The sequence below is a fragment of the Microcaecilia unicolor genome, chromosome 1 (genome assembly GCF_901765095.1).
Source record: "Microcaecilia unicolor chromosome 1, aMicUni1.1, whole genome shotgun sequence".
NCBI classification, from domain to species: Eukaryota; Metazoa; Chordata; class Amphibia; order Gymnophiona; family Siphonopidae; genus Microcaecilia; species Microcaecilia unicolor.
In genome coordinates this window covers 703,115,852-703,139,916 of record NC_044031.1, presented here as the reverse complement: position 1 = coordinate 703,139,916, position 24,065 = coordinate 703,115,852, and the positions used below count along the sequence as shown (strand labels likewise).

At 48.7% G+C, this 24,065-nt stretch overlaps 1 protein-coding gene across 1 annotated transcript in view; it reads right to left on the bottom strand.

Moving 5' to 3' along the window:
- ADAM10 (ADAM metallopeptidase domain 10) overlaps positions 1–24,065 on the bottom strand; it is a 309,988-nt gene that overhangs the window by 180,103 nt on the left and 105,820 nt on the right. The window contains exons 3-4 of the mRNA XM_030188829.1: positions 21,976–22,094; positions 4,995–5,153 (exon numbers count right to left, since the gene is read on the bottom strand). Of these exons, the coding sequence (XP_030044689.1) occupies positions 4,995–5,153; positions 21,976–22,094 (278 nt within the window). The remainder of the gene's footprint in view (positions 1–4,994; positions 5,154–21,975; positions 22,095–24,065) is intronic.

Sequence of the window (24,065 nt, the reverse complement as noted above, 5' to 3'; positions counted from 1 at the left end):
TGAGGGCGGCTATGTTCCCCTGGATCCAGTCAAAAGCCCGTCCCCGGCTTTTGCTGTGGAGGCGCAGGGTGCTGCTTAGGCGCACGCTGTTGACGAGAACGAGCGCACTGGGGCTGTCCCTGTGCCTGTCGAGGCCTTCGGGCCGGCTGGGTGTACCTACGCTTGGCAAAAGCAAAAGGCGCAGCCTGCCGGGCCCGGGAAAAACGTCCACCTGCTGAGGTGGATGCTGAAGGCGCCCAGTGGGAGAGCTTGTCGAGGGCGGTTTCCCGCTGATGCAGTTGGTCCACCAGCTGCTCGACCTTCTCGCCAAAAAAATTATCCCCCCAGCAAGGGATGTCGGCCAGTCTCTGCTGGGTGCGGTTGTCCAGGTCAGAGGTACGCAGCCATGAGAGCCTGCGCATCACTATACCTTGGGCCGCAGCACGAGATGCCACGTCACAGGTGTCATAGATACCCCTGGAAAGGAACTTTCTGCACGCCTTCAGCTGCCTGACCACCTCCTGATAAGGCCTGGACTGCTCCGGCGGGAGCTTATCAACCAGGTCCGCCAGTTGCTTCACAGTGTTCCACATGTGGATGCTCGTGTAGAGCTGGTAAGATCGGATGCGGGTCACGAGCATGGAAGATTGGTAGGCCTTCCTCCCAAACGAGTCCAGAGTGCGAGACTCCCGCCCCGGGGGCACCGAGGCGGTATCCCTCGAACTCCGTGCCCTCTTGAGAGCAGAATCCACGACCGCCGAGTCATGGGGCAATTGGGGCCGCATTAACTCTGGGTCCGAGTGGATTCTGTACTGGGACTCTGCTTTCTTGGGAATGGTGGGATTAGATAATGGTCTCATCCAGTTCCGAAGCAGTGTCTCTTTGAGGACATTGTGCAACGGCACCGTGGAGGACTCTCTAGGTGGTGATGGATAGTCGAGGACCTCGAGCATCTCAGCCCTCGGCTCGTCCACAGAGACCACGGGGAAGGGAATGCAAATGGACATGTCCCTTACAAAGGAGGCAAAGGAGAGGCTCTCAGGAGGCGAGAGCTTCCTCTCTGGTGAAGGCGTGGGGTCAGAGGGGAGGCCCGCAGACTCCTCTGAGGAGAAATATCTGGGGTCCTCCTCTTCCCCCCACGAGGCCTCTTCCTCGGTATCGGACATAAGCTCATGTAGCTGAGTCCTTAACCGGGCCCGGCTCAATGTCGAGGCACCGAGGCCTCGGTGTCGTCGAGCGGTGGACTCCCGCGCTGGCGGGGACGAAGCTCCCTCCATCGACGTCGACAGGGACTCCACCTGCGTGGTGATTGAGACCGGCGCTGCAAGCGGCGGCGGTGTCGAAGGCCTCGGCACCGGGCTAGAGCTCGCCGGCGTCACAGTCAACTGCGCCAAGGGCGCAAGCACCCCCGGCGTCGGCACAGCCTGGCGCATCAGCCCTTCCAGGATCCCCGGAAGGATGGCTCGGAGGCACTCGTCCAGGCCCGCTGTCGGGAAAGACGGGGGGGCCGGTAGAGGTGTCGGTGCCGGAAGCTGCTCGGGTCCAGGAGACTGCACCGAAGTGCTGGGACCCTGACGCGTCGGTACCTCCACTACCGAAGGGGACCTCTCCTCTCGACGCTTCGGCGTTGACTCCTCGCCGGCACCGATAGCCGGATGCATCGAAGGCGACCGATGACGGTGCTTCTTTGATTTTTTGCAGTACCCGTCATCGGCGCCAGGTGGAACGGAGGAGGAGGAGGTCGATCCCCCTCGGTCTCGAGGAACCGGGTCAGACAGGGTTCGGTCCCGAGGGCCATGGGCAGAGGGAGTGACCGGGGCCGATTGCCCACGCGGCCTCTCACCCCTACCCTCACCGGAGGACCGGCGGGCCGACGGGACCTGTGCTCCTGGGGTCGATGCCATCGGTGCCGATTTCGCGGACATCGATACCGGTACCGAAGAACCGGCCGTCGATACCGATGCCGTCGAGGTCGACGTCGAGGGGCCGGCGCAAGTTCCAAAAAGACGGTCCCGTAGAACTTGCCTCGCAACCTGAGTCCGTTTCCGGAGACCAAGACACAAAGAGCACGACTTGATATTGTGCTCCGGCCCGAGGCACTGGAGGCACCAAGCGTGGGTGTCGGTCTGCGAGATAGGCCGGCCGCACCGACCACACTTCTTAAATCCACTCGGGACCTTCGAGGACATCGACGGAAAAATCGCGTCGGCGAAATTAAAGTCGTCGATGGTGGCGGTAAATCACACCTCGAAAAATAAATCGACCGCGCGGCCACAAGGCCGCAACGCGACGCCCCCGCTAGAAAACGAGGGAAAAACAAGCGCATTCACTTTTTTTTTTTTTTTAACAAGAAAAGAAAAAGGGGTCCGGAACGCGCGGGAACCAGAAACAAAAACAAAAAGTAAATTCGCGACGGTTTTTCGGGCTGACAAGAGAGAGCGGCGACGCACGACTCTCTCCAGCGCGGAAAAAACAAGACTGAGCGGGAACGGTCGCGCACGGGCGGGAAGACGGCCGCGCATGCGCGGTGGGCATGCCCTGCGTGCGGACCGCCTGCGAAGCTTCTTCCAGTTGGTGGGGGCTGCCGCGGACGTCACCCAGTCGTGAGAACAAGCAGCCTGCTTGTCCTCGGAGAACTCTTACATTTTTAACAATTACAAAGAAGCCCACTGGGTCAGTCTGCCTTCCAGGAATACTAGAGGAAATCTTTATTCTTAATCTTTCCTTCCCGTATTTTGAAAATGCAATAGTACAGTATCTTCACTTAATCATTATCCAGTAAAGAACTTCATTCCATTTCTCAATTGACTCTTCAGTGGGCTCAGAAGATGAACTCCAAAGGGAGTTGATGCTCCCCTTTGGTTACACTGTTTCAAGCACAGGCACACATCCATGGGAACGCGTCAGTGGGCCACCTTCCAAGGCAGGCCAGAGCTAATATAGAGCTCCTGGAGCAGCTATGATGTCACCAAAATGCTGGCAAAGTAGGAGGGCTCAGGAAAGACTCCAGTTCTTCTGGCTCACAATGCTCCTCCTGACACCAAGTCTCCCTTCTCTAAGAGGCGTTTTATTTCTAACCCTTTGTTTCCCCCCTCCCCATTTTATTTTTTTCTAAAAGTATACACAATCAAAAAAGAAGAAAAGGTCAGCCAGGTGGCCATATCTTTTCAATAAAAAGAATCACCTGTTCAGTTTTCCTGGACCTATACGTCTAGCTCCATCTCTACCTGTTTTCAAATCCATGCTGAAAACCCACCTTTTCACTGCTGTTTTTGTCTCCTAGCCTCTACTCATTTGCCCTCCCCTTGCTCCTTCCTTCCTTCTCACCCAGTACTTTTCCCTCACCCGTAACTATCTTGTCTGTCTGTATTATTTAGAGTGTAAGCTCTTTTGAGCAGGGACTGTCTCTTTGTGTCATGTGTTCAGCGCTGCGTGCGTCTGGTAGCGCTATACAAATGCTAATAATAATAATATATCCCACCAACTGGTACTTTTTCAAGCAATTTACATCAAAAATACACATAGCACATAAATAAATAAAAATAATTATATCCTGAACCACTAAACTTAGAAGATCTGAATCAACAAGACAGTACTCATGATTATGAACCAAATCCCTGCGTGAACAACATTGTTTCATGATGCCATCTAAACAAGGTCACATCATTCAGCGTCCTACAAGTAGGGCATTCCAATAAAGAAGAGCTATAACAGAAAAAAAAAAAACCAAATGCAAGCAAATGGTCGCCCTTTTAATCATTCAAAGAGGAAACATTCAGAGCGATTTGCTGGGATGTGCTTTCTTTAAGGGGCGCCGAAAAAGATAACTAACAAGGGGGAAAACTAGAGCTTTGTCAAAACCTAAAAGTCTCCTTCAGTAATTTATCAGGTTATGGCAGGTAAAATGCATCTGGTAGTTGCAGTGGGAAAAGGAACCGTTTGCATTCAGACAAATGCAGGGCATCACCCTCAGGTTCAGACTGGTAGGAAGAATATCACGGAAAAGTTTCTAGAAAATAAACTATTTTCTGCTTTATACTGTCCCAGCAGTTTTTGACCCACAGACTCAACTACAAAGGAAACATGCAAATTAGGCATGACGCCCCTGCCCTACCAGCTGCCCAGTTTTATACAAGTTAAAAAGTTCTCATGCCAAAGAAACATAAGTAATAAATTAATGAATGAATATCAGACTGGCTTGACTATCAGACTGTCATGCCACCACAAAATAAATTACTGTATCACACTGAATATGAATGCTCAACCAACACGCATCTATTTTTGCCATTATAATAAAAAAGTGATTTTTGGAAGATTGTACATTTGTGAACTGAATGGTAGACTTCCGAAGGACTTTAACTACTTTTAGAAGCTCACTTGCCAACACATCATAACATCTCTGCATTTCAGTTATTAGAATCATTTAAAAAGTGGCTCAGCTCATTTTAAATATATAAGCATGAAAGATTTGGTTTTCTTTTGCAAACTCCATTTCTGTAGCAAAATGTTTATCTGGTGCTTCACTAAGTCCCTTAGGGATGGGATATCCTGATGTAGGGATGGGCAACCTCGGTCCTTGAAGGCTGTAACCTACCCAAGTTTTCAGGATTTCCCCCAATATGCATGAGATCTATTTGATTTGCATGAACTGACTCCACTTTATGCAATCTCACGCATATTCATTAGGGAAATCCTGAAAACCTGACTGAGTTACAACCCTCAAGGACCAAGGTTGCCCGCCCCTATCCTAATGATAACCTAGATGATGAAACACTATATTCTGTAAAGGCATCATCTCTTCATATAAATTTAACACTGCAGTATAAGAAAAAAACATTTCCTATGATACCCATTTTATCAAAATAACAAAAATCAAATAAATACACTCAATGTGTGTTTATGTCAAACAGACACTACATTTGTCTCCAGGGACATAATTTAGCTGAACAGCTGTCTTAACTGCTGAGAAAGATGAGAAAAATATATTCTGTCTACCATATAAAGCAAGTACTTACTGATATCATCTTCATGATAAATGACAGAATGAAATGGAAGGGCTCTGTCTCTAATATATCTTTCTGATGGCTCTACATAGAAGGTGCCTTGGTGAGTCTTGATGAAGCCTTCAAATCTTCCATTAATAATTGATCCATGCGTAAAGCTTCCCTGCTCACCTGCCCAAGAAAGCATACAATTCTTTAACCATGAATTAAAAATGTTTTATGTATATATTTGTTCTCAAAAATATTATTTGTATGGTGAAATACCTAAAATCCAGTAGGTTGCAGGGTCTGAAACAGCACAGTTTTATTAGAGGGAAATTATGCTAAACAAATCTTATCAATTTCTTTCATTATTACTAGAGAATTTGATGGAGGGTGTATGCCAGATGCCATAAGAATTTTGTTTTTCTGTCTCCTGCTTATCTTTTGGGAGAGTCTATGCTTTTATCCATTTCCACAATGAAATGATAAAATGCCTGATACATTTAATTGCTTCTATGAATGTCAAGACTGCTATGAGAAAACAAAGCTATGACTTTTTGCAAGAAGAAAATGACTTACTGACTCAAGGTTTGGCACTTTCAGCTACCATTTATTATTAATCAATTTTTATCAGGCACATTGGCTGCTTGATGAGGGCCAGATAAGGCAGAAATTATAGCACTAAGACAATAGATTACATTTGCCTTGTTGAAATAAGGCACCAACATAACATGAAAATTCCACAAAGTTCAGAGGGCCATCCTTGGTATGTTAAAATTAGAAAGATGAGTATAACATTTAAAAAGGGATACTATAGTTATATAGCTAAATATTCTGTACTAATTTTTCCTACTGAAAAAAAAATTGTCATTTGTTTTCAGATATGTGCAGAAGACAGCAGTAACTTAATTGCTTCAAATATCAAACCACAGGCAAACCTGTAGTACAATTTCCATGCCTTTTTTGTAGAGATTCGTGGCCACACTTACGATGCCATGCTAATCACATATTTGGAGTTTTCTTCTCCTTATAACCACTATACCCTATCCTCCCCCCACAAAAAGAAAAAAAATGTAAATATTAGTCTTAATGCTTGGTTTTTAATAGTGATAGGCTAAAATATTCCTTTGTCCTTAAATTAGTATTTCTAGTTAATGTTATTATTTTTTTTTTAATAAATGTATTTCAAATCCATTTGATACTGCTTAGGCAAAATTAATCGTATTTAGAATTTCAAAGCCACCTAGTGCAAATACAATTTATCACATTTAACAAATAAAACCACAAACACACAACCATACCAAGTCTCACTACTAATAGAGAAAAGACAGACAACCACAAATGGAGATGAGCCTTTACTAGCTTCTGAAACCTTAATTAACTTCCTGTTGGCTAGAACATAATGCACAGAATGGAGTACATCATTGCAATGAGTCCAGTAAGAGACTGATGCAAAAAGACAGAGTATAAATATTGGCATTACAAAAATGTTTATGCTGCCGCTATTTTATCTGCAGAACATTCCAGCACATGCGCAGATATGTGCTGACACTTTCACTTTCCTCAGACATGCACACTGTACTAGCTGCCCTCAGTATAGAAACTTGTATACATGTATCCAGTGCGCTTGCACTAATTACTGCACAAGTTCTGTGTGCTCCAAATTTTGCATATGATTAGCTTATCGCATCAGTGAGCAAAACATAAGCATTATGTTCCCATCAGAAGCTGTGCACTCAGCCATCAGTGTATGGCTGTAATGCGTGGCTTTCTGCATTGGCCCTAAATACATGGGTTTAACAAGCCTTAGTTATTTGAATATTAACTAGCTGGCTCTCCTACTTAACCACTTCAACAAGGCATTGATAAATTAAAATGGCAAGGATCCTTTAAAGGGAGCAGAACCTAAAAATCATCCACCTAAATATAACTAAAAAAGCCAAATGGCTGAAAAACAAACCAACTAATGAAGCAAAAATAAATAAAATAAAATGTAAAGACGAATGTCCCTTTCAGAACCTTGTAAGTCAAATCTAAATAACCCAGAGGTCTCTACTTTCTCTCATAACTTTCTGGTCTATTTTGATAAAAATAATTGCAACTAGTTTAGTAGTGTCCCAGTAAGGACCGGCTAGCCACAACATTCCAACAGCAGGTCATGGCCCACCACGTCAGATGCACTGGAAAAACCAGCCACCACCACAAACATTTCTTCATTTTTATCTGGAAAGAAATAAAACTCGATTCATTACTGCTGCTAAAACCAACTCTGTCCCAGATCCTGGACAGAACCTGGTCTGACCTTTGTCAAATGTATTACTCGCCAAGTGCTAACTAATTTAAGATGAAATTTATTCGTACATGTTAATTTCCTTTCCTTAAGTCATGCTAGACCAGTCCAAATGAACGGGTTGGGTCCCCCTACCAGCAGATGGAGTCAAAGAAAACTGAACTGTTCCAGTGATGTCACCAATAGAAGGGCTGATACAAGCTGGAATCACTCAGTAGACTAATGCCAAAGCAGAACATGAACTATTCATAAAGCTCTTCAAAACGGACACAGCCAGAAGACTCCATAGTGTAGTTTTTCAGGGTAGGCCCAGGATCCAAGGAAAGGAACTAAGACGGACACTCATAGTTACATGGAAATACTTTGAAAACAAATAAGAGAAAATATTTTTTCACTCAACAGTTAAGTTTTGGAACTCATTGCTGGAGGATGTGCTAACAGTAGTTAGCGTATCTGGGTCAAAAAAAGGTTTGGACAAATTCTGGAGGAAAAGTCTATAGTCTGCTATTGAGATAGACATGGGAAAACCACTGCTTGCCCTGGGATTGGTAGCACGGAATGTTGCTGCTATTTGGGTTTCTGCCAGGTCCTTATGACCTGGATTGGCCACTGTTGGAAACAGGATACTGGGCAAGATGAACCGTTGGCCTGACTCAGAATGGCTATTCTTACGTTCTTATTCATAAGTTTCACCTTCCTTTTCTTCCTAATAGAAAAGTCCAAACGAACAGGATGTACAAGCTGTCCTTTATAGAGCAAGGGAAGACTAAGCCCCCTGAATAACTGCCAGGATCTCAATCTAAGTTTAAAATCCTTACTATGGTCCACAAGATCCATTATTCTGGCTCCTCTCCTTACCTCTCTCAGCTTCTGATCCCTTACTCCCCAAATTGTAGTCTCCCATCTTTACGGCCCAATTCTTTTTTGATCCCATCTCTTCAGCAGACTTCACGTGGTTTAGTCTGTGAAGGCGACCCTCAGGGGGAGGAATGCTGGCTTCGGCCTAACCCCTGGTAAACCTTTCCTCGGCTAAGAGGTGCCTAGCTCTACTACCGGCTGCCTTTCAGGTGCTGTGGAGGACTTGCAGCTCATCTGCATATCCTTTACAGCCTTCTCCGGGGTGATTCCCATGTCCACTCCGATCCACTCAGGGCCTTCTACTAGGTGCCGCACGCCCGGGCATTTTTCTCTTTACATTTATTTTTCTCCCAGTTACTACTCATGGCTCCAATACATTTTTTCTTCTTGGTACTGTCCCTTCCTAATCTGTTTCTCCATCTGAAACCACTGTACACTGCAGGAACACATTGTCCACCCTCTGAATTCATCATCTCACCATATCTTTTTTCCTCTTCCTTTTTCTCAGCTCTCAACCTTCAACATTTCCTTCCTTCCATTCATCCATCTCCTTTCTATCTGAGTACATCTCGCTTTCGTCGCTGTCATCATACCAGAATTGAACACAATACTCAAGGTGCGACCGCACCTTGAGTATTGTGTTCAATTCTGGTCGCCACATCTCAAGAAAGATATAATGGAATTGGAAAAGGTGCAGCGAAGGGCAACTAAAATGATAGCGGGGATGGGACGACTTCCCTATGAAGAAAGACTAAGGAGGATAGGGCTTTTCAGCTTGGAGAAGAGATGGCTGAGGGGAGACATGAGAGGTATATAAAATAATGAGTGGAGTGGAACAGGTGGATGTGAAGCGTCTGTTCATGCTTTCCAAAAATACTAGGACTAGGGGGCATGCGATGAAACTACAGTGTAGTAAATTTAAAACAAATCGGAGAAAAATTTTCTTCACCCAACGCGTAATTAAACTCTGGAATTCATTGCCGGAGAACGTGGTGAAGGCGGTTAGCTTGGCAGAGTTTAAAAGGGGGTTAGACAGTTTCCTAAAGGACAAGTCCATAAACCTCTACTAAATAGATTTGGGAAAAATCCACAATTCCGGGAATAACATGTATAGAATGTTTGTACGTTTGGGAAGCTTGTAAGGTGCGCTTGGCCTGGACTGGCCGCTGTCGTGGACAGGATGCTGGGCTCGATGGACCCTTGGTCTTTTCCCAGTGTGGCATTACTTATGTACCTCTGCTACTCTTCTCCGTACTCTCTTGCTCCTTCTCCTGCTCTCCGCTGGGGACATAAATCCCAATCCTGGTCCTCCACATCAGCTCTCATCCTATTTGTGCAGGTCACACCATGATATCTCCAATCTAATTTCTGTTCCTCTCCTCCCCCCCCCTTCTTCCCTGCCTTTCTCTTGCGCCCTGTGGAATGCCCGCTCTGTCTGTAACAAACTTTCCTACATCCATGACCTCTTTATCTCTCGTAATCTCCATCTGCTTGCCCTAACTGAAACTTGGCTTTACCCTGAAGACTCTGCTTCAGTTGCGGCCCATACTCCTGGTTGGCTGCGAAGGTGGTGTCGGGCTACTACTTTCACCCTCTTGTAGATTTCAACCTCTTCTTCCACCTCAGTCTCACTGTTTTTCTTCCTTCAAAGTCCACTCCATCCGTCTATTTGCTCCTTTGCCTCTCTGAGTAGCAGTCATTTATTGACCCCCTGATAAGTCCCTTTCTTCCTTTCTGACTGACTTTGATACCTGGCTTTCCTTCTTTCTTGAACCTTCATCGCCTTCCCTCATTCTTGGAAATTTTAACATTCATGCTAATAATCCCTCTGACTCTTATGCTTCTCAGTTTCTTGCTTTAACATCCTCTTTCAATCTTCAACTATGCTCCACTGCCCCCACTCACCAGAATGGCCACCGTCTTGATTTTATCCTCTTCTCAAACTGCTCACTCTCCAGTTTCTGTGCCTCAACTCTTCCCCTCTCTGACCATCATCTGATAACTTTCACACTTAAACACCCTCCTCCCCAGTCCCGTCCAATCTTAACCAATACATTTAGGAATCTTCAGGCTATTGACCCTTCTACTCTGTCCTCCAGTGTTTCAAATCTCTTCTCTACCACTATGTTATCCAAGTCTGTCAATGAGGCTGTTTCTTCCTATAATACTATTCTCTCCTCTGCTCTGGATGCTCTTGCTCCTCCCATTCCCTGTTCTGTAAAACGTACCAAACCCCAGCCTTGGCTGAACTCTAGAATCCGCTATCTACGTTCCTCTGCCCGCTCTGCCGAACGCCTTTGGCTGAAATCCCGTGCCCATGCTGACTTCATACATTTCAAATTCTTGCTGACCTCCTTCCAGTCTGCTCTTTTACTTGCCAAACAGGACCATTACATCCAGTTGACAAATTCTCTTGGCTCAAATCCTAAACGTCTCTTTGCCACACTAAACTCTCTCCTCAAAGAGCATTCACCTCCAACCCCCCCTTCATGTCCCCCCCCCCCCCCCAAGACTCTGGCTGAATACTTTCATGATAAGGTTCACAAGATTAAACTTGAATTCTCAACCAGATCACCCCCACCACTCCTTCCCTTAGTCCATTTTCTCAGCCCTCCAACCCTTGCCTCCTATTCTTCCTTTTCTGAAATCACTGAAGAGGAAACTATACATCTTATTTCCTCCTCAAAACTAAGATCCTATTCCCACCCATCTACTTAACACTCTCTCTCCTACTGTCATCCCTTTTATCTGTCATATCCTCAATCTTTCACTGTCCACTGCGACTGTTCCTGATGCCTTCAAACATGTAGTCACACAACTCCTTAAAAAACCTTCATTGGACCCTACCTGTCCTTCCAACTATCGCCCCATCTCCCTCCTCCCTTTCCTTTCCAAGATACTTGAACGTGCTGTTCACTGCCGTTACCTTGACTTTCTTTCATATCAAGATATTCTTGATCCACTTCAATCTGGCTTTCGCCCTCTTCATTCAACTGAAACAGCGCTTGCTAAAGTCTCCAATGATCTGTTCCTGGCCAGATCCAAAGGTCTCTATTCTATCCTCATCCTTTTCGATCTGCTGCTTTTGACACTGTTGATCACAGCCTACTCCTTGATATGCTGTCCTCACTTGGATTTCAGGGCTCTTTTCTTTCCTGGTTTACCATCTCTCCCAACATACCTTTAGTGTATACTCTAGTGGATCCTCCTCTACTTCTATCCCACTGTCAGTTGGTGTACCTCAGAGATCTGTCCTGGGACCTCTTCTTTTCGCCATCTATACTTCTCCCCTTGGTACTCTGATCTCATCCCATGGTTTTCAGTATCATCTTTACGCTGATGACTCACAGATCTACCTCCCCACACCAGAAATCTCAGCCGAAATCCAGGTCAAAGTATCAGCCTGCCTGTCTGACATTGCTGCCTGCATGTCTCAGTGCCATCTGAAACTAAACATGACCAAGACTGAGGTTCTCATCTTTCCCCCTAAGCCAACCTCTCCTCCTCCCCCATTCTCTATTTCTGTGGATAACACTCTCATCCTTCCTGTCTCATCAGATTGTAGCCTTGGGGTCATCTTCGACTCCTCCCTCGTCTTCTCTGCATATATTCAGCAGACTGCTAAAACCTGTTGTTTCTTTATCTATAATATCACCAGATTTCGCCCTTTCCTTTCTGAGCACACTACCAGAACCCTTATCCACACTCTTATCACCTCTCGCGTAGACTATTGCAATTTGCTTCTCACAAGTCTCCCACTAAGCCATCTCTCCCCTCTTCTATCCGTTCAAAATTCTGCTGCACAACTAATATTCCGCCAGTGTCGTTATGCTCATATTAGCTCTCTCCTCAAGTCACTCCACTGGCTTCCTATCCGTTTCCGCATACAGTTCACTCTGCAGCTCCTCAGTACTTCTCCACTCTCATCTCTCCCTACATTCCTCCCCGGGAACTCCGTTCACTGGGTAAATCTCTCTTATCTGCACCCTTCTCCTCCACTGCTAACTACAGACTCCGTTCCTTTTATCTTGCTGCACCATATGCCTGGAATAGACTTCCTGAGCCGGTACGTCAAGCTCCATCTCTGGCCGTCTTCAAATCAAAGCTAAAAGCCCACCTTTTTGATGCTGCTTTCAACTCCTAACCCTTATTCACTTGTTCAGAATCCTTATTTTATCATCCTCACTTTAATATTCCCTTATCTCTTGTTTGTCCTGTTTGTCTGTCCTAATTAGATTGTAAGCTCTGTCGAGCAAGGAACGTCTCTTCATGTTCAAGTGTACAGCGCTGCGTACGTCTAGTAGCGCTATAGAAATGATCAGTAGTAGTAGTAGTTTAGTCATATCCTGTATTTTCGAGGTTGTTGGCCCCTCTTTCTGGAATACCCTTCCCCTGCACCTCCAACCAGAGTATTCCTTCATATAATTTTAAAACTTCTCTTCTGTGATGTTTTTGTCAATGGATTGTTTTATTCTTCCTGGGGTTTGCCTGGGTAGTTGCAGTTGGATCTGCAATACAGACCCTATCCTTTTTATCCTACTCTATAATTGTAGTTATTCCTCTCCTTTCCCTTCTTATTTCTTATATTCCATATTTATAAACCAGTTTGAGAGGTTTCCGATGAGCTGTGTATCAAGAAAATACTAAACTTAAAAACTAGTGTTCCATGAAGGAGTGCATCAAAGACCAGATCGCTGCTCTACAGATATCTTCTGATGAGACTACTTGGGCCTCAGCCTAGGATGTCTCCTGCACACAAGTGGAATATGTAGTAGTCCCATTGGGACCTCCTTGTGCCAGATAAAACACCTCTGACAATCCAGGTCCTATGGAGGACTTAGAGACTGCTTCTCCCTAGGCCATGAAACAGAACTATCTATAGGACTTATGAAAAAATTTGTCATCTCTAAAAATTGTAAGAACTCTCCTACATCAAGTTTGTGAATGTTCCCTAGTGCTCTCAGAATCTCTACTATCCATGAAAGTAGGAAGAACGTTCACTTGGTTGAGATGAGAGACCACCTTGCAGAGAACTTATCTGTCCTATTTGTCTGTCCTAATTAGATTGTAAGCTCTGCCAATCAAGGACTGTCTCTAAGTCCAATGTACAGCACTGAATACATGTACTAGTGCTATAGAAATGATAAGCAGTAGTAGTAGTAGTAACTGATAGGACCACCCAAACAGTGAATGATACATACCTGTAGCAGGTGTTCTCCGAGGACAGCAGGCTGATTGTTCTCACGACTGGGTGACGTCCGCGGCAGCCCCCACCAACCGGAAAAAAGCTTCGCGGGACGGTCGGCACGCAGGGCACGCCCACCGCGCATGCGCGGCCGTCTTCCCGCCCGTGCGCGACCGCTCCCGCCAGTTGAATGACTAGCAAAAGATGAAACACACAACTCCAAAGGGGGGGAGGGAGGGTAGGTGAGAACAATCAGCCTGCTGTCCTCGGAGAACACCTGCTACAGGTATGTATCATTCACTTTCTCCGAGGACAAGCAGGCTGCTTGTTCTCACGACTGGGGTATCCCTAGCTCTCAGGCTCACTCAAAACAAGAACCCAGGTCAATCGAACCTCGCAACGGCGAGGGTACAACAGAAAATTGACCTACGAAGAACAACTAACTGAGAGTGCAGCCTGACCAGAATAAATTCGGGTCCTGGAGGGTGGAGTTGGATTTACACCCCAAACAGATTCTGCAGCACCGACTGCCCGAACCGACTGTCGCGTCGGGTATCCTGCTGGAGGCAGTAATGTGATGTGAATGTGTGGACAGATGACCACGTCGCAGCCTTGCAGATCTCCTCAATAGTGGCTGACTTCAAGTGGGCCACCGACGCTGCCATGGCTCTGACACTATGAGCCGTGACATGACCCTCAAGAGTCAGCCCAGCCTGGGCGTAAGTGAAGGAAATGCAATCTGCTAGCCAATTGGAGATGATGCGTTTCCCGACAGCGACCCCTAGCCTGTTAGGGTCGAAAGAAATAAACAATTGGGCGGACTGTCTGTGGGGCTGTGTCCGCTCCAAGTAGAAGGCCAATGCTCTCTTGCAGTCCAATGTGTGCAACTGACGTTCAGCAGGGCGGGTATGCGGCCTGGGGAAGAATGTTGGCAAGACAATTGACTGGTTAAGATGGAACTCCGACACCACCTTCGGCAGGAACTTTGGGTGGGTGCGGAGCACTACTCTGTTGTGATGAAATTTGGTATACGGAGCATGAGCTACCAGGGCTTGAAGCTCACTGACCCTACGAGCTGAAGTAACTGCCACCAAGAAAATGACCTTCCAGGTCAAGTACTTCAGATGGCATGAATTCAGTGGCTCAAAAGGAGGTTTCATCAGCTGGGTGAGAACGACATTGAGATCCCATGACACTGTAGGAGGCTTGATAGGGGGCTTTGACAAAAGCAAGCCTCTCATGAATCGAACGACTAAAGGCTCTCCAGAGATGGCTTTACCTTCCACACGATAATGGTAAGCACTAATCGCACTAAGGTGATTCCTTACTGAGTTGGTCTTGAGGCCAGACTCTGATAAGTGCAGAAGGTATTCAAGCAGGTTCTGTGCAGGGCAAGAACGAGGTTCTAGGGCCTTGCTCTCACACCAAACGACAAACCTCCTCCACTTGAAAAAGTAACTCTTCTTAGTGGAATCCTTCCTAGAGGCAAGCAAGACCCGGGAGACACCCTCAGACAGACCCAACGTAGCGAAGTCTATGCCCTCAACATCCAGGCCGTGAGAGCCAGGGATTGAAGGTTGGGGTGCAGCAACGCTCCGTCGGTCTGCGAAATGAGAGTCGGAAAACACTCCAATCTCCACGGTTCTTCTGAGGACAACTCCAGAAGAAGAGGGAACCAGATCTGACGGGGCCAAAAGGGCGCTATCAGAATCATGGTGCCGCGGTCTTGCTTGAGCTTCAGTAAGGTCTTCCCCACCAAAGGTATGGGAGGATAAGCATACAGGAGGCCGGTCCCCCAATGAAGGAGAAAGGCATCTGACGCTAGCCTGCCGTGTGTCTGAAGTCTGGAACAGAACAGAGGCAGCTTGTGGTTGGTCTGAGAGGCGAAAAGATCCACCGAGGGGGTGCCCCACTCTCGGAAGATCTTGCGTACCACTCTGGAATGGAGTGACCACTCGTGCGGTTGCATGACTCTGCTCAGTCTGTCGGCCAGACTGTTGTTTACGCCTGCCAGGTACGTGGCTTGGAGAAGCATGCCGCACCGGCACGCCCAACGCCACATCCCGACGGCTTCCTGACACAGGGGGCGAGATCCGGTGCCCCCCTGCTTGTTGACGTAATACATTGCAACCTGATTGTCTGTCCGAATTTGGATAATTTGGTAGGACAGCCGATCTCTGAAAGCCTTCAGTGCGTTCCAGATCGCTCGGAGCTCCAGGAGGTTGATCTGCAGATCCTTTTCCTGGAGGGACCACAGACCCTGGGTGTGGAGTCCATCGACATGAGCTCCCCACCCCAGGCGAGATGCATCCGTCGTCAGCACTTTCGTGGGCTGTGGAATTTGGAATGGGCGTCCCAGGGTCAAATTGGTCCGAATGGTCCACCAGAGCAGTGAAGTGCGGCAACTGGAGGAGAGGCGGATGACATCTTCTAGATTCCCGGTGGCTTGGAACCACTGGGAAGCTAGGGTCCATTGAGCAGATCTCATGTGAAGACGAGCCATGGGAGTCACATGGACTGTGGAGGCCATATGACCCAGAAGTCTCAACATCTGCCGAGCTGTGATCTGCTGAGACGCTCTGGTCTGCGAAGCCAGGGCCAGGAGATTGGTGGCCCTCGCTTCGGGAAGGTAGGCCTGAGCCGTCTGGGTATTCAGCAGCGTTCCTATGAATTCCAGAGACTGGGTTGGCTGGAGATGGGACTTTGGGTAATTTATCACAAACCCCAGCAGCTCCAGAAGTTGAATAGTGCACTGCATGGACCGGAGGGCTCCTGCCTCCGAGGTGTTCTTGACCAGCCAATCGTCGAGATATGGGAACACGTGCACTCCCAGCTTGCGTAGGTAGGCCGCTACCACCACGAGGCACTTGGTAAACACTCGTGGGGCAGAGGCGAGCCCAAAGGGCAGCACACAATACTGAAAATGCCGTGCGCCCAGGCGGAATCTGAGATACTGTCTGTGAGCTGGCAGTATCGGGACGTGAGTATATGCGTCCTTTAAATCCAGGGAACATAGCCAATCGTTTTTCTGAATCATTGGCAGAAGGGTGCCCAAGGAAAGCATCCTGAACTTTTCTTTTACCAGGAATTTGTTCAGGCCTCTCAGGTCTAGGATGGGACGCATCCCCCCTGTTTTCTTTTCCACAAGGAAGTACCTGGAATAGAATCCCTGCCCTTCCTGCCCGGGTGGTACGGGCTCGACCGCATTGGCGCTGAGAAGGGCGGAGAGTTCCTCTGCAAGTACCTGCTTGTGATGGGAGCTGAAAGACTGAGCTCCCGGAGGACAATTTGGAGGCAGGGAGGCCAAATTCAGGGCGTATCCGTACCGCACTATTTGGAGAACCCACTGGTCGGAGGTTATGAGAGGCCACCTTTGGTGAAAAAATTTCAACCTCCCTCCGACCGGCAGATCGTCCGGTATGGACACTTGTAGGGCGGCTATGTTCCCGTGGATCCAGTCAAAAGCCCGTCCCCGGCTTTTGCTGTGGAGGCGCAGGGGGCTGCTTAGGCGCACGCTGTTGACGAGAACGAGCGCGCTGGGGCTGTCCCTGTGCCTGACGAGGCCTTCGGGCCGGCTGGTTGTACCTACGCTTCGCAAAAGAATAGGGTGCAGCCTGCCGGGCCCGGGAAAAACGTCCACCTGTGGAGGTGGATGCTGAAGGCGCCCGGTGGGAGAGCTTGTCGAGAGCGGTTTCCCGCTGATGCAGTTGGTCCACCATCTGCTCGACCTTCTCACCAAAAATGTTATCCCCCCGGCAAGGGACGTCGGCCAGTCTCTGCTGGGTGCGGTTGTCCAGGTCAGAGGCCCGCAGCCATGAGAGCCTGCGCATCACTATACCTTGGGCCGCAGCACGAGATGCCACGTCACAGGTGTCATAGATACCCCTGGACAGGAACTTTCTGCACGCCTTCAGCTGCCTGACCACCTCCTGATGGACTGCTCCGGCGGGAGCTTCTCGACCAGGTCCGCCAGTTGTTGCACATAGGTCCGCATGTGAATGCTCATATAGAGCAGGTATGATTGGATGCGGGTCACGAGCATGGAGGATTGGTAGGCCTTCCTCCCAAACGAGTCCAGAGTGCGAGACTCCCGCCCCGGGGGCGCCGAGGCGGTATCCCTCGAACTCCGTGCCCTCTTGAGAGCAGAATCCACGACCGCTGAGTCATGGGGCAATTGTGGCCGCATTAACTCTGGGTCAGAGTGGATCCTGTACTGGGACTCTGCTTTCTTGGGAATGGTGGGGTTAGTTAATGGTCGCACCCAGTTCCGAAGCAGTGTCTCCTTGAGGACATTGTGCAGCGGTACCGTGGAGGACTCTCTAGGTGGTGATGGATAGTCGAGGACCTCGAGCATCTCGGCCCTCGGCTCTTCCACAGAGACCATGGGAAAGGGAATGCTGATAGACATATCCCGCACAAAGGAGGCAAAGGAGAGACTCTCAGGAGGTGAGAGCTTCCTCTCCGGTGAAGGCGTGGGGTCCGAGGGAAGGCCCGTAGACTCCTCTGAAGAGAAATATCTAGGGTCCTCCTCTTCCCCCCACGAGTCCTCATCCTCGGTATCGGACATAAGCTCATGTAGCTGAGTCCTGAACCGGGCCCGGCTCGACGTCGAGGCACCAGGGTCTCGGTGTCGTCGAACGGTGGGCTCCCGCGTCGGCGGGGACGGAGCTCCCTCCATCGACGTCGACGGGGACTCCACCTGCGTGGCGGTCGAGACCGGCACCGCAAGCGGCGGCGGTGTCGACTGCCCCGGCGCCGGGCTAGAGCTCGCCGGCGCCACAGTCATCGGCGCCGAGGGCGCAAGCACCCCCGGCGCCGGCACAGCCTGGCGCATCAGCCCTTCCAGGATCCCCGGAAGGATGGCTCTGAGGCACTCGTCCAGGCCCGCTGCCGGGAAAGGCGGTGGGGCCGGTAGGGGTGTCGGTGCCAGAATCTGGTGGGAGCCAGGAGACGACACCGAGGTGCCGGGACCCTGTTGTGTCGGCACCTCTATCACCGACGGGGATCTCTCCTCTCGATGGAGACGCTTCGGCGTCGACTCCTCTCCGATGTGCATCGAGGGCGACAGGTGACGGCGCTTCTTATCCTTCTTCCGATGCCCGTCACCGGCGCCGGGAGGCATGGAGGAGGAGGATGACGATCCCCCTCGGTCTCGAGGAGCCGGGTCAGACAGGGTTCGGTCCCGTGGGCCATGGGCTGAGGGAGTGACCGGGGCCGACTGCCCACGCGGCCTCTCACCTCTACCCTCACCGGCGGACCGGCGGGCCGACGGGACCTGTTCTCCTGGGGTCGATGCCATTGGTGCCGATGTCTCGGGCATCGATACCGGTACCGAAGGACCGGGCGTCGATACCGATGCCGTCGAGGTCGACGTCGAGGGGCCGGCGCAAGTTCCAAAAATACGGTCCCGTTGAACTTGCCTCGCAACCTGAGTCCGTTTCCGGAGACCGAGACACAGGGGACACGACTTGAAATTGTGCTCCGGCCCGAGGCACTGGAGGCACCAAGCGTGGGTGTCGGTCTGCGAGATGGGCCGGCCGCACCGACCACACTTTTTAAATCCACTCGGGACCTTCGAGGACATCGACGGAAAAATCGCGTCGGCGGAAATCACACCTCGAAAAAGAAAAACGACCGTGCGGCCACCAGGCCGCAACGCAACGTCCCCGCTGGAAGCGAGGGAAAATGGGAGCGCGTGCTCCTTTTTTTTTTTTTTTTTTTTTAAGAAAGAAAAAGTGGAGCGCGCGGCAATTCAATAAAAAAGAAGAAATAAAAGAAATTCGCGTAAACGCGACGGTTTTTTCCGGGGCTGAAACAGAGAGAGCGGCACAGGCACGACTCTCTCCAGGCGCGGAAAAAAAGGAACTGGCGGGAGCGGTCGCGCACGGGCGGGAAGACGGCCGCGCATGCGCGGTGGGCGTGCCCTGCGTGCCGACCGTCCCGCGAAGCTTTTTTCCGGTTGGTGGGGGCTGCCGCGGACGTCACCCAGTCGTGAGAACAAGCAGCCTGCTTGTCCTCGGAGAAAAAGACAATATTCTCCAAAATGGAGAGATATAGATCCCTACAAAAAACAGCATGCAGCATCCTTCTGGCTTATCATAGCAAGCTCCCTCTCCATTCGTTTATCAGTCTCTCTCCTGCTATTACAACAGTTCCTTTGGATTTGTACTGCCAAAGTATTTCATTCTGCATGTCCTTGCATGAAATTTTAACTACCAAACATTAAACCATTCTTCTAGCTTTGCAGATCACTTCTCATGTCTACTCCCTCTGGGGTGTCCACTCTGTTATACATGCCTTCTGCAAAAGGCAAATCTTTTCTTCTAACCCTTCAATAATGTTGTTCACAAATATATTTAACAGTATCGGCCCCAATATTGATTCCTGAGGCACTCCACACTTACTTCTCTTTCCTCCGTGGTAGTTGCTACACCCAAAATAGTAGGACCGAGCAACATAGGCCCCACAAACGGAGACCTGGACCCCCATTGTAGAAGATGTAGAGGCCTGCTTGAGGAACTGCTCAACTTTCCTGTTATGAGCATCCTTCAGAACTCAGCCTCCCTCCACCAGAATAGTGGTCACCAAAGCATCCAACCCAGCCTATCTCTGTGTAATGAGTACAGCCAGTTCAGGTATCCAATACCCATGAGAATTCCTTAAGGAGCATCCGACTCATCCAATACTCTCTCTGATAGAAGTCCTTTCAAAAGGAAAGACCCTGGGCTGCTTCCACAGGCCCTCTAGGATGGGATTCACAACTGAAGGTTCCTCGAGACCCAATATCTGCAGGGCTGAGGAGACAATGAACTAATTCAATTCTTCCTTCCTAAACAAGGTGACTTCTGTGAACGCCTTGTCCTTCATCTCTTGGAGAGAGCTCCATGTCTTTGGGAGTATCTCTCTGAAGAGAACATTGGGGCAGGTCATTCCTCTGAGTCCCAAGGGTCCTCACAAGGAGTTGTAGGTGGAGTTAGGGCTCAAAGAGCCCCACATCCTCCCATCTTGATCATTTGCGATGACCCACTGGGGCCTCAAAGGATACCTGGGATCTCAACTGTGGGGAGCCCTGCCACAAAAGGGGTGGAAGAACTACCCTGTGGACCCAACCCCCTGCCAAAAGAAAGCAGACAATCTGCAACTGCTCAGACTCACCTGGGTCTTAGGGTACCGAGGGGCCTCTCAGCAGGAGAACCCAACTAAGCCATGTCCAGGGCACAAGGGTACCCCTCTGGCCCCCACTCCATGAGGGCACCATGTATATGGGTTCCCAATGCTTTGGCGAGTCAGTGCCAAATGTTCACTGCTCCCACCAAAGATGGGAGGACTGATGCTGCCATATTGCTGCCATGTGCTACCCACAACATGCCAGCTCCCTCACTGTTAATGCTACCTGAAGCCAGTGGTAGCAGCTCCAAGTCAACCCCAATGCAAGTAGGGCAGAGAAAGCCAGCAGCCCAACTGTCAGCTCCTGCAGGCCTTGCACATACTTCAGCTGGACTCCAGTGGCAACCTTATATCGCTATAATGGAAGTAGAGAAAACTATTATTTACTGGTAGGGGGACAACTCATTTGTTTGGACTGGTCTAGCATAATAAAAAGCAAGTGCCTACTGTTTCTTTCACAACCATGACTAAAGGGAGAATTAAAATAGGACAATACCTCTAACTCAAAAGAGGGGTAACAGACAGACAGCAGAAAATAACATTAGACAGACATATATAGCAAGCATTTAACCTTGAATAGCACTGCACACCCCTTCACAAAATGAGACAGTGATACTTCATACCTTAAAAAGCTCCATCTCTGCTTGACCAATTAAATCAATACTGGACATACTAGATTGTCTCTAGCCCCGCCTCCCAACCACCAGCTCTGCCACCCATTCTAGGCTAAGCTCCTGAGGCAAACTTATACGATCTGTGCCGGGGCTGGTGGTTGGGCGGTGGGGATAGTGCTGGGCAGGCTTATACGGTCTGTGCTGGGGCTGGTGGTTGGGAGGCGGGACTAGTGCTGGGCAGACTTATATGGTCTGTGCTGGGGCTGGTGGTTGGGAGGCGGGACTAGTGCTGGGCAGACTTGTACGGTCTGTGCCAGAGCCAGTGGTGGGAGGCAGGGATAGTGCTGGGCAGACTTATACGGTCTGTGCCAGAGCTGGTGGTGGGAGGCAGGACTGGTAGTTGGGAGGCGGGGATAGTGCTGGGCAGAATTATAGGGTCTGTGCCAGAGCTGGTGGTTGGGAGGTGGGGATAGGGCTGGCCAGACTTATACGGTCTATGCACTGAAGAGGACAGTAAAAATAAAAAAGTAGCACATATGAATTTATCTTCTTGGGCAGACTGGATGGACCGTGCAGGTCTTTTTCTGCCGTCATCTACTATGTTACTATGTCTCATTTGTTCACATTGCCCTTAAACATATCCAAGTGGACTGTTCATACTGCATGGAAAAGTGCCACATGTACATGGATCAGATTTCCAATAAAAATAAAGAGTAAGGTGCTGCAGAAGTATCTGAATTCTGTGAAACTTATTTAATTACATTTTATCACTTCTTTCATTGATCCCTGCTAGGAGATCATGAAGATCTCCATTTGAGGACAGAGTAATATGGCTCTAAGAGTTATTTATCCTAAGACAGGGGACGCAGCGTTATTTCAAGAAAACAAATCACTTACCATATATTTGTCCAGTGTAAATATGTGAGGTATCATAATCAAGAATTTTATCTCCCATTTCTATTTTGAACTCATTTGAAAAAAGGGATGTATCTCTTTTCATACGAAGATTGAATTGCCTGTAAAGAAAGGATATTAAGTTTAGAAGTATGAAAATATTTTGGTACATCTACCAAATATAGGGAGAACTATTTTGTCCAACCTAAAATGAGTGAAAGGTCCAGAACACTGAACTGAAAAGACCAAAACGCAAGAAGATGTGCAGTAGCAAGGAAGGGCTCCCTCCACGAATCAATATTTTGGAACAAAACGAAGATAAGCAAAGATACTTCCGATGAAGCCCAGTGCATACACTGAGTAGCAAGTACAGTAGAAAATTCTAGCAGCGTCCCAACACACATGCACTCCAGTCAGGCGAAAAAGCAAAAAGCCCATAACTAAATTCAACTCCTAAGGGAGGTGGGAGGGTATATGACAATAATTGGCCTGCTGTCCTCAGAGAACACCAGCTACAGGTAAATATCTTTGCTTTCTCCGAGGACTAGCGGCCTCCTTCTCCTCACATCTGGGAATCCCTAGATATCAGGCTCACTGAAAACAAGAAAGCTAGACCAATTGAGCAGGGTTGCCAGCTGGGAAATTTTCCCAGCCCCAAACCAGCCGTAAACCCGCCCAAAAACCGCCTGTAGCCAATCCACGTCTCCCGCGTCACCGAACCCCGCCCCCCCGCATCACCAACCACGCCCCCTGCATCACCTAACCCCGCCCCTATGTCACTAACCCCACCTCCCATGTCACTAGCCACGTCCCCTACGTCATCCCTGACGTCAATCCCGCCCCTGAAAGTCTTCTATTGGTCCAATTTGGACCAATAGAATCCCCGGAAAAGCTTCTATTGGACCAAATTGGACCAATAGAAGCCCCAGAAAAGCTTCTATTGGACCGAATTGGACCAATAGAAGCCCCAGAAAAAAACACCGAACTCGCACAGCGGCGACGGGAAAACGCCCAAAAAAATGAATCCCGCGGCCGACGAAATTTTCCCGCCACCGCTGGCGAAAACCCGCCCAATTGGGCGGTAAAACCGCCCACCTGGCAACCCTGCAATTGAGTCTCGAAACATAGAGACTAAAACTTCAAATCAACCTTAAACTATATACATACTAGCTGTGTAGGTGCAGCCTGGAACAGAATTAAACAGGGCCTAGAAGGGTGGAGCTGGATTCTAAAAATAACAAATTCTGCAGATTCTGCACGGATTTAGTGAAGGGAAGTCTTGCCTCGCCAATCTAATGCATTTTTTTGAGGGGGTAAGCAAACATGTGGACAATGGGGAGCCGGTTGATATTGTATATCTGGATTTTCAGAAGGCGTTTGACAAAGTGCCGCACGAAAGACTCCTGAAGAAATTGCAGAGTCATGGAATCGGAGGTAGGGTATTATTATGGAGTAAGAACTGGTTGAAAGATAGGAAGCAGAGAGTAGGATTGCGTGGCCAGTATTCTCAGTGGAGGAGGGTAGTTAGTGGGGTCCCGCAGGGGTCTGTGCTGGGTCCGTTGCTTTTTAATGTATTTATAAATGACCTAGAGATGGGAATAACTAGTGAGGTAATTAAATTCGCCGATGACACAAAATTATTCAGGGTCGTCAAGTCGCAGGAGGAATGTGAACGATTACAGGAGGACCTTGCGAGACTGGGAGAATGGGCGTGCAAGTGGCAGATGAAGTTCAATGTTGACAAGTGCAAAGTGATGCATGTGGGTAAGAGGAACCCGAATTATAGCTACGTCTTGCAAGGTTCCGCGTTAGGAGTTACGGATCAAGAAAGGGATCTGGGTGTCGTCGTCGATGATACGCTGAAACCTTCTGCTCAGTGTGCTGCTGCGGCTAGGAAAGCGAATAGAATGTTGGGTGTTATTAGGAAGGGTATGGAGTCCAGGTGTGCGGATGTTATAATGCCATTGTATCGCTCCATGGTGCGACCGCACCTGGAGTATTGTGTTCAGTACTGGTCTCCGTATCTCAAAAAAGATATAGTAGAATTGGAAAAGGTACAGCGAAGGGCGACGAAAATGATAGTGGGGATGGGA